This window comes from Mustela lutreola, chromosome 2 (assembly GCF_030435805.1).
Source record: "Mustela lutreola isolate mMusLut2 chromosome 2, mMusLut2.pri, whole genome shotgun sequence".
In the NCBI taxonomy this organism is placed as follows: Eukaryota; Metazoa; Chordata; class Mammalia; order Carnivora; family Mustelidae; genus Mustela; species Mustela lutreola.
In genome coordinates this window covers 65,295,569-65,306,896 of record NC_081291.1, presented here as the reverse complement: position 1 = coordinate 65,306,896, position 11,328 = coordinate 65,295,569, and the positions used below count along the sequence as shown (strand labels likewise).

At 41.7% G+C, this 11,328-nt stretch overlaps 1 protein-coding gene across 8 annotated transcripts in view; it reads left to right on the top strand.

Annotated features, from left to right (window-relative positions):
* Nucleotides 1–3,292: 3,292 nt before the first annotated feature.
* Nucleotides 3,293–11,328, top strand: part of LOC131824343 (cytosolic 10-formyltetrahydrofolate dehydrogenase-like) — a 96,092-nt gene continuing 88,056 nt past the window's right edge. For 6 of the 8 annotated variants that reach the window (XM_059162012.1, XM_059162009.1, XM_059162010.1 and 3 more), the window contains exon 1: nt 3,293–3,474. In XM_059162012.1, the coding sequence (XP_059017995.1) occupies nt 3,332–3,474 (143 nt within the window). In that variant the 5' untranslated portion in view covers nt 3,293–3,331. Of the gene's footprint in view, nt 3,475–4,503; nt 4,605–11,328 lie in introns of all 8 variants that reach the window. The other 2 variants (XR_009350836.1, XR_009350835.1) reach the window with 2 other exon arrangements.

Below are 11,328 nucleotides of genomic sequence, written 5' to 3'. Positions count from 1 at the left end.
CACTCCAGAGAAAGGGCTGATGTCCAAGATCTATAGAGAACTCTTCAAACTCAACCCCCGCCAAAAGACAAAATTACTTCCAAAAAGGGACAAAAGACATGAACAAAAGAAGACATGTCTTTCTCCAAAGAAGACATATGAGTGGCTAACAGACACATGCAAAAATGTTCATCGTCATTAGCCATCAGGGAGATTCAAATCAAAATCACATTCACATACCAACTTAAATCAGTTAGAATGGCCAATATTAATGAGACAAGAAACAACAAGTGTTGGAGAGGATGTGGAGAAAGGGGGATACTCTTACCCTGTTGGTGGAATGCAAGTTGGTGCAGCCGCTTTGGAAAACAGTGTGGAGATTCCTCAAAAAAATTAAAAACAGAGCTACCTTATGACCCTGCAATTGCACTACTGGGCATTTTCCCCAAAGATACAGATGTCGTGAAAAGAAGGGCCATCTGTACCCCAGGGTTCAAGACAGCAATGACCAGAATCGCTAAACTGTGGAAAGCACCAAGATGTCCTTCAATGGATGAATATATAAAGAAGACATGGTCTATATATACAATGGACTATTATGACTCCATCAGAAAGCATTAATACTCAACATTTGTATCAATGTGGACTGGACTGGAGGCAACTATGCTGAGTGATATAGGTCAAGCAGAGAGAGTCAATGATCACATGGTTTCACTTGTTTGTGGAACATAAAGAATAACACAGAGGACATTGGGTGAATCAGTGGAAAAGTGAGTTGGGGGAAATTGGAGGGAGAGAGGAACCATGAGAGACTGTGGACCCTGAGAAACAAACTGAATGTTTGGAGAGGAGGGAGATGTGGGGTTGGGTGAGCCTGGTGGCAGGTATTAAGGAGGGCACGTATTGCACTGGGTGTGGTGCATAAACAGTGAATCTTTGGACATTGAAAAAATAAAATAAAATAATAAATAAATAAATAAATAAATAAAACATAGGATGTCAGGAGTTCTAGAGATATGTCACATTCTAGAAGGAAATTCTGTCTTGTTTTTCCTGGCTCAGATGCTGTAAAGCCAGGCCCATGTTCATTAATAAGATACTTGTGTACATGATTAGCTTGGGATGATAAAGCAAAAAGTTAAACAGAAATGACTATGTTAGACAAGATGAATGTGTAGACTGCATTAGGGAGGCCCAGTCTGCTCCAGTCAGAGAGGTGTTTGAGCAGCAACTGTTCCAATAGGCAGGGATGTATCTCCCTGTGTACACCTCCCCTAGAACCCGTGTTATCCTGGGTTGTATCCTTAAACCCCAATCACACTGTCATGTGTAGTTGTCAGTCCTTCTAGCCATCAAGGTGTGCTACTCTTTCTACCCCATTAGCTGGTCTATAGGAAATTTGAAACAGGTCCAACCTCCATGTCACCCCTTACCCAAATCAATGCGTTTCCACACTTGGTCTACAGAGCATAGGCACATGAGAATTATGTAGAGGAACAGGTACAAGTTTTTATGATAAGTTCTGGAAAAGACACATGGATTCTGGGTAGAAAACTGGGAGAGGGGAGGGGACAAACTTAGGCAGGAGTCCTGCCACATCCAAATCTGGAGGAAAATGGGACATGAGCCCTTCCATCAACTGCCCTTTGAGGACTGTGACCACAGGGATTGAACCACAACTTTAAACCACCGACCTTTGAGGAAAAGTGCAGGGCAGGAAATGGGGAGGGGATGCTGTATCTGTGATCACCCAGTTAGCTCCAGGATTGCAAAGGTCAGGGCTAGATCTTCATTTCCCATCTAAACAAGGCCCATGCATGGTCCAGCCTGAGAGGAAGATGGGCATTGGTGAATTTCGAGAGAGCTATTCTCTGTGGCCAGGCATTTGCCTCTTAGGTCCCAAGGAATCTGATACAACCATGAAGGAAGATATGGTCAATGGCCCAGAGGGTTTTGGTCTAACCAACCCAGGATGGAGATGAGGGGTCCTACTTGTGAGGCTGTTTCTTGTTAAGGTGTACCTCTGGTGGAGGTGTACCGCTACCACAGTGGTAGGACTGCTAGGAGTAGAGACCCATGAAAACACTCCCTTAAAGGTAGCCTGGCAGGCCATGGTCCTGGGCCCTCAGCTCTAAGTTGGTGGGCTTTGACATGGCCAGCCCCTGGGCATGTGACTTGAGAAGCAGTAGTGTCTCCAAGCCCAGTGATATTTATGGGGTTGACCTCAGTGTCAGAGCCTGGCTGGGGAGCCATTATACATGTAACACACAAAAGTATGAATTGACAATGTTATCCATAAAGTTTCTGGTCAACAGACTTAATAATATTTAAATTTCGAGGGAGTTAAAATGTGGATGCGTGTATTTTCTTTTTACTGTCAGGGTCACTGTCCCTAACCCCGGCATTATTCAAGGATCAAATGTATATGCAGAACTGTTTCTCATCATGTCCATCATTTCTAAGCTATCCAAGCCACCATCATTTCTCATCTGGAATACTGCAATGGCCTCTTAATCTCCCTGCTTCTACTCTCACCCACCTTCAGACTGTTCTCAACAGAGCAGCCAGAGCAAATTTTTAAAATGTTATGCCATCGATGGAAACTTCCATGTGTGGTTTTTTCCAGAATGACCAGGGATTATGAGCAAGAAATCCACAGAATTTGTAGAACAAGTTTCTTGGCTACTTTTGTGTCTAATAGCTAATAAACTTTAGATATGTGGCAAGAAAAGAAAAAGGTAACATCATGTCACTCCTCGGTTCCATAACACTCCAATGCTTTTCCTGACACATCCAAAGCCCTTATGGTCTATAAAATCTGAAATGTGCCCTCCATCTCCCTCCTGATTCAAGGACTGTGCTCCTGATGTTCCCTCTGTTAGGAAAACTCTTTCCCCAGATGTATTTATTTATCATTGCATCCCCTGACCTGAAAGTATGCCTTACGAGGCAGCGAGTTCATTTTCTTCGATACCTCATCAGCAGTGTCTAAAACAGTGACGTACCAGGCACCCCATAGTGCCGTCTTTATATGCTACCGGTAAATAGGAACTGATTCTGGCTTTGCGGCTGAAAGGCGCGTTATATATGGAAGGAAAGAAGACTTTCCTGGAGCAAGGAATGTGACTTCAGGAAGCCTCCCCAATTGGAGAGAGGGAGTTGGCCGACGAGCTGATGGCTTCTTCTGACCGGCCTAACCGGGTCTCCTCCCCAGGTTCCACCCCTAGAGCCCTCTAGAGTCAATTGGCTGAACTCTCTGACCCTTTCATCCTCGCAGCCAACGACAGGGCAGAAACTATGCGGGAGGCGGGGCCAGGGATCCCGCGAAGCTGGCCGACTCCTGAGGGGTGGGATGCTTCAACCTCCAGGGCACAGAGATTCCGAAACCTCCAGAGGCCTAGAAGGGCCCGAGGGTAAAGTTGAGAGTGGGGAGTCAGTGACACAGTTCCGTCTCCGCTGTGTTCCGAGGAGTGAGTCAGGACCTTTGGATGAAGGGTATGGGGCAGCCTGGCGTCGGGGTTCGGTCTGTGTTTTGGGAGAGGGTTGGTGACACTTGCCGGGACAGAAGCCTCCTTCTGCGCAGCCGCCACGGCGACGGGGGGGGGGGGGGAGGTCTCTCTAGGGGTAGTCGGGGGCCCTCGTTGGGCGCTGTCTCTAGTCTGGGGTCGTAGCAGCTCTCTCTGATAGGGCTGACAGTGGTTATAGAATTTTGCCGTCCCCGCCCCTAGCCAGCAGGCCGCCCTGGTAATAGCGGTCTAGCGCCCAGCCAGGCTCCAAGGACTCAACCCCAGCTTGAATCGGATCACCAGTCCAGTCCCCGTTGTGTTCCCAGTGAGCAACCGAGTTTTGCAGGAGATTACTCTTTCATTCATTCAGTACTTACTGAGCACCTACCACTGACTGCAGCGGTCCTGGGGGTGACAGTATGTACAAAGCAAACGTGTCTTCTGTAGGGAAGAAATGGAACAAGCTTGAAGGGCTAGAAGCCGAGTCTGAAAATCTGGAGAGGGTGAAAACACAAAACAGATTTTGAGGGCTAGTAATCCTAAGAAACAGGTAATCATTAAAAATAAGCAAAGAAACAAGAAAACATTCACCTTTTTAAAACCCTCCCTTTAAAGACTTAGTTTTTCCTCTCTAAAGACACTTGACTCAACAAAGTTTCCTTCTCATCTCCTTGCTGCAAACTTTGGCTGGAAAGCAGGATTGCAGTTGGAATGCATTTTGCAGTTAGAGAAGGATATGGAGAATTTGATATCAAACAACAGGTGAAAAGGAGCAGCTGTCGTTGGATGGAATGAAGGTTACCTTCAGACACAAGATTTGTCTCTTACCAGCCATTCGAACTTTGGCATGTCATTCAGTCTCTGGGAGCTGCATTTCCTCATCTTCAGAATGGGAATGATCATCCTTGCTTTTCATAGTTCTATAGGAAAGGAAGTTACCCAGGGAAGGGACACCACCCTGAGTGTCTGCTTGGAGTTGAGCTCTCAGAGAACGCAATCTTCTCTCTTCTGTTTACAGTGATAGCACACTCCCTTAGGAACATCCTCATCAAAACCAAGGAAGAGATCAGGCAAGATTTGTGCTGGGCAGATTCTTTGGAGTGAGGCTGTGCTGGCCAGGTGAGACCTATACTGTGAAATTAGTTATCAGGGGACAGGAATCCTGCTGACTAGAGGAAGGACCATGGGAGCATTTCTGAATGGCTTTTTATTGAGGATGAGAGAACCTGAGAAGTGGGAGTGAGCCCTCTGGACCTTGAGGAGTACAGTTTGGGGGTGGGAGGAAAGGTGATATAGTTGAACTCAAATTTGGGTGACAGGAGACTTGAATTTGAGTTGCCTCTTTCTTCTAAGGTTGTTTCCCCATCACTACATTTTGATAGAAGACACTGGGACATCTGGGTGATTCCTTCCAACCCTGACATTCTGAGAATCTCTGAGTTAGATTAAGTCAATCTAGAATTGACTGGAATATCTAGAATAGCCCCTGGGTAGCGCTATTGAGACAACATTGTCAAGATTGTATATATACTGTCATGGTCTTCAGATAATATGCAGGACAAAAGGATGAACAAGTGGAGAAGGGATGGTGGTGGTCATGTGTGAAGGGTGCAGTTCTTATCATCTGTACACCCAAATAGAATTAGAATCTTGAACTTGTTTAATGTTTCAAATCATACAACATTTACTGAACCCTCTTTGTGCTAGGTACTTTGTGGAATTCCACCCATGAATACCATGGCCCTCACATGTACTTGTGAGGAGGAATGACACAGACATATACCCCGTTCTAGTAGAAGGCAACCCTAGTTTATAGTACAGATTTGTTACGGTGTGTATGTGTGTGTGTTTTCTTTTTTTTTTAAGTACAGAAATTTCTGTGTGGTCAAGTCTATCTGCTTTTGTTATGATGTCAGACTTTGCTTTATGCTTAAGGCATAGGCTTTTTGCTTCCTGAAATCAAGTAGTCCCCAGATATTTTCCTCCAGTTCTTTTTATTTTTTTCTTTCAATTTTTGTATTTCATTCATCTCTCTTTCTGGAATTTTTCAGGTATTCCCTCTTACTCGTCACTCTGTTGCACCTTATCAGTAACCAAGGACCGTGTGACTACTGCTATCAGAAACTGGAATAGGTAGGGGCGCCTGGGTGGCTCAGTGGGTTAAAGCCTCTGCCTTCGGCTCAGGTCATGATCTCAGGGTCCTGGGATCCGGCCCTTGAAAAAAAATCTTAAAAAAAAGAAACCAGAATAGGTGATGCTGGTGAGTTAAAGGAATACAACCTCCAAGGTAAAACCTCTTTCTCTCTCTTTCTGGGAATAGGACTGTGCCCTTTGGGAGTTTCTCACACCTGAAGGGAATGGTGGTCCTAAGATCAGAACACTCACCCATCAGTCTCAGCGATTTGTAGGTCAGAGATCTGTTGGGTCTCATTTGTTCTCTTCCATTTGCCAGTTGTCTCTGAGATTATGCCTGTATTCACAGTTGCTTGGATATCCCTAGTGTCCTGCTGGCCTTGTGATCTCATACCTCCTTTTACTTCTCCAGCCAAGAGTTCTCCTTCTTTCCTAGTGCCTGGGAATTCTTCCAGGCTTTCTGAGGGAATTTCCCATTCAATCAGGCAGAGGACAAATCATTAGGTTTCCTTTTGACCAACGACTCCTCAGACTGGCCCTCCCTGATCTTTTGGTAAGTCTTGCTTCCCTCTCAGTTTCCCCAGAATCACCTTAAGGGCTTCCTCATGGCATATCCTTGTGCATTTCTCTTTTTCCCTTCCTGCTCTTCTAACCAAAGCCTCTACCTCAGTGAGTTAATATATTTGCACAACTCCCTTTGTCCCTTGTCTTATTCTCAGATTTGCTTTCCTGACATATTTTTCCTCTTCTCACCTAAAGTGTTTTCCTACATCTTCATCTTTCTTAGTGACATTACAATTGTTGATATTCAGACCTGGATCCGATAACCTTGAATTCTTTCTTTCAATCATCCTCTGTATCCAGTCTAATACAAGTTTATGCTTTCCTGGAAATTGCTGGATTTCATAATTTTCTTCCCTATCATTTGTTTTTTCATTTCTCATTCATTTGTTCATTCATTCAGCAAACACTTTTCAGACACCTAGAGAGTGGCAGACCACTTAAAGGTCACCCATCCTGCATTCCTAAAGTTGTCTCCCAACTCACTTCCCTTCCTCCATTCTTTTTTTTTGTTTGTTTTTTTAAATCACTCTAATCCATCTGGGCTAATCTTCCTAAATAATTTAAAAAAATGTTTAATTGAAGTATAGTTGATATACAGTATTATCCCCTAAAGAGTTCTTTTCCTAATTCCACTTTTAGGTAGGATGGTATGAAATATATGTCCAGACTGGACTATTTTCATGAGTTAAGGGGACCACAATTAATAATGATGCTGGAATGATGCTGGAAACTGTATTCTTGACAAATGAGAGTGAGAGAGGAGAACAGCAAGGTAGAAAAAAGAATATGGGGGGGGGGGAAGAAGATGAAGATGGTTAATACTTGTTACCCATTGACCATCAAATTATACCATATGTGCCCTATAATTTCAGTGTTCTGGCTTATATAGCTTCATGCAACTTAATTCTTTCATCTGTTCACTAAGAAAAATTTTTTTAGTGCCTACTGTGTGCTTGGAACTGTGCTAGATGCTGGGAATACAAAGGTAAACAAAATGGACAAAATCCCCACCATCATGAAGCTACGTGGTAGTAGTAATTTCCCACTTATTTCTGAGTACCCTGCCTTCCCCTCCCCGACAAGCTTCTTTTTGAGAAAACCGTGTTCTTGACAAGTGAGAAATTCTTTTTAGTGTCTCTTGTATGGCAAGTCTACTAGAAACTAACTCCCTCAGCTTTTGTGTATCTGAAACGTCTTAATTTCTCTTTCATTCTTGAGAGAGAGTATTGACAGATATAGAATTCATAGTTAACATTTTTTTCTTTCAAGACTTTAAATATGCCATGTCACTGCTTTCTGGCCTTCATGGCTTTTGAACGTAAATCAACTTTTAATTTTATGGAGGATTTTTTGTATGGAAGGGTTAGTTCTCTTTTATTGCTTTCCAGTTTCCTTCTTTGTCTTTGGGTTTCAACGAGTTGACTATAATGTGTCTTGGTGTAAATCTTTTTGAGTTTATCCTCATTGGAATTTATTGATCTTCTTGGATGTGCTTATTCCTGTGTTCCCTCAGATTTGAGAACTCTGGGACATTACTTCTTTAAATATTTTTTCTGCCCCTTTCTATCTCTCTTCCTCTTTAGAACTTCTAAGATGAGAATGATGGTAAGTTTGATGATGTCCCTCAGACGCTGTTCCTTTTTTATTCATTCTTTTCCCCCCTCTTCTTCATACTGGATAATTTCAAGTTCACTAATCCTTTCTTCTGTGTTCTCAAATCTGATGTTGAACCTCCTTAGTAATTTTTTTATTGTAGTTATTGTACTTGTCAGCTTGAGAATTTCTTTGGTTAATTTTTAAAACTTTATGTCTTTATTGATCTTCTCATTTTTTTCATACATTGTGTTCTTGATTTCCTTTAGTTCTTTGTCCAAGGTTTCCTTTAAATCATTGTATGTATTTAAGAGAGTTGACTTAACATCTTTGATGAATAATTCTAATATCTGGTCTTCCTTCCTGGTCTTTCTTCCAAATTCTTTTACTTTTCCTGTAAATCAGCTATATATGCCTGTTTCTTTGTATGTTTTACATTTTTTAAAAAAGATTTTATTTATTTATTTATTTGACAGATCAGAAGTAGACAGAGAGGCAGGCAGAGAGAGAGAGTGGGGGAAGCAGGCTCCCTGCAGAGCAGAGAGCCTGATGTGGGGCTTGATCCCAGGACCCTGGGATCATGACCTGAGCCGAAGGCAGAGGCTTTAACCCACTGAGCCACCCAGGCGCCCCTGTTTTACACTTTTTTATTCAAAATTGGACATTTTGAGTGTTATGGTAATTCTGAAAATGTAATTGTCTCACTCCTCAGTTGTTGCTAAGTCTTGTTTGTGGAGGGTTGGAGCCATCCATCTGTGGCTTTTCCAAACTCTCCTTTCTCTCTCACTCTCTCTCTTTTTTTTTTTTTTTTTGCAAAGTATGTATTCTTTGTTGTATGTAGACATTAAAAATTTCTGTTCTGTTATCTCTGTGGTCAGCCAATGGCCAAAGATTTTCTTAGATGTCTGAGTCCCAAAAGAGGGGAAAGAGTAATGTCTCTTTCAATTCCCTGAAGCTGCCTCAGCCAGTGGGGGGTTAAAAACTGTGGCTGCCAGCATATTTGCTGGCCCCTCAGTGATCAAAATGAGCATCAGCACTCAGACCACACAATACTCATATACAGAAGGCAAGACCTTATTGCCTGTCCTGGCTCAGAAAGCTGCACCAGGAACAAGGCCAGCATTCCCCATTGCCTCCTACCACTAATACGTCATGAAAGGATGAAATTATTGATGTTTACAGCCTCTTCATCACGTTCTTTCCTGGATGTTGCAAATGTTTGACTGGACTCCAGAATTCCAGAACATTTGATTTGGGTGATTCTGCCAGTTCAACAGTTGTTTAGGTGGATGGGTGGATCTTTGGAGCTTTAGCTCTACCATCTTCTGTCTATATGTAGGTTTTTATTTATCTTGAGTAAATACCTAAGAGCGAGATGGGAAGTATATGTTTAATTTTTAAGAAACTGCCAACTGGGGACACCTGGGTGGCTCAGTTGGTTAAGCTGCTGCCTTAGGCTCATGTCCTGATCCCAGGGTCCTGGGATTGAGATCTGCATCGGGCTTCTTGCTCAGAGAGGAGACTGCTTCTCTCTCTGCCTCTGCCTGACACTCTGCCTGCTTGTGCTCTCTCTCTCTCTCTGTCTCTCTGACAAATAAATAAATAAATAAATAAAATCTTTAACAACAACAAAAAAGAAACTACCAACTGCTGTCCAAAATGGTTTCCAAAGTACTGTTTTAAACAACCCCACCAGCAGTATATGAGTTCAGTTGCTCTACATATTTACTAATAATTGGTATGGTCAGACTTTTGTTTAATTTTAGTTTTGGGTTTTTTTTTTTTTTTTTACATTTTGTTTTTAAATTCAGTTTAGTTAGCATATACTGACTGTATTATTAGTTTCAGGGGTAGACTTTAGTGATTCATCAGTTGCATATAACACCCAGGGCTCATTCCATCAAGGGCCCTCCTTAATATCCATCACCCAGTGACCCCATCCCCCACCCGCTTCCCTCCAGCAACCCTCAGTTTGTTTCCTAGAGTTAAGAGTCTTATGGTTTGCCTATCTCTTTGTTTTTATCTTATTTTATTTTTTTATGTCCTTTCCATATGTTCTTCTATTTTGTTTCTTAAATTCCGTATATGACTTAAGAAACAAAGCAGAGGTTTGTAAGGGAAGGAAGGGGCAGTGTTGGGGGATGGGGAAGTGGGTGATGGACATTAAGGAGGACATGTGATGTAATGAGCACTGGGTATTATATAAGATTGATGAATCACTAAACTCTACACATGAAACTAATACTACACTATATGTTAATTAATTGATTTTAAATAAAAAGTCCACAGAGTGAAATCATATATTTGTCTTTTTCTGACTGCCTTACTACATTTAGCCTAATACTCTAGTTCAATCCACATTATTGCAGATGGCAAGATTTCATTCTTTTGGATGGTTGAGTAATATTATTGTGTGTTTGTGTGTACACATATGTATCCTATATCTTCATTACCCAATCATCTATCAATGGACATTTGTACTCTTTCCATATTTTAGCAACTGTGGCATTTCCAGGCATTCCCGGCTGTCTGGCTTCTGTGAAGGGTTGGCGTTCCACCCTCAGCGAGCCAGGCATCCCCAGCTGCCCAGCTTCATGGTAGTATATCGTCCTTCTCCCCAAAGACCTGTTGCCAGCGTATGTTTTTCTTAAGGCTATATCTAAATGTGCTTGGCAACTAGTAAAATACTCCAGGGGCTATAGTTTAAGTAACAAATTGTTCCGAGGGGCAGTAGCGTTTTCCATTTCTTCTTGTTTCAGTTTTGTAGTTTATATGTTTCTTGGAATTTATCTGTTTTTTCCAGGTTACCTAATTTGTTGGCATATAATTGTTCATAGTATTTTATTGTTATTATATTTCTTTGCTGTTGGTTGTGATCTCTCCTCTTTCATTCATGATTTTATTTATTTGGGTCCTTCCTCTTTTCTTTTTGATAAGTCTGGCTACAGGTTTATCAATCTTATTAATTCTTTCAAAGAACCCAGTTCCTAGTTTCACTGATCTGTTCTACTGTTCTTTTGATTTCTATGTTCTTGATTTCTGCTCTAGTCCTCATTACTTCTCTTCTTCTGCTGTATTTAGGCTTTATTTGCTGTTCTTTCTCCAGCTCCTTTAGGTTTAAGGTTAGATTGTGTATTTGAGACCTTTCCTTCTTCTTGAGGAATGACTGGATTAGTATAGACTTTCCTTTCAGGACCAATTTTGCTGCATTTCAAGTGTTCTTTGTTTTCATTTTCATTTGTTTCCATGAATTTAAAAAAAATTCTTCTTTAATGTCCTGGTCAACCCATTCATTTTTCAGTAGGATGTTCTTTAACATCCATGTATTTGCAGTCCTTCCAAAGTTTTTCTTGTGGTTGACTTCACATTATAGCATTGTGATTTGAAAATATGCCTGGTATGCTCTCAATATTTTTTATCAGTTGAGGCCTGATTTGTGACCCAGTATGTGATCCCTTCTGGAGAACATTCAATATGCATTTGAGAAGAATGTATATTCTTCTGCTTTAGAATGAAATACTCTGAATATATATGTTAAGCCCATCTGGTACAT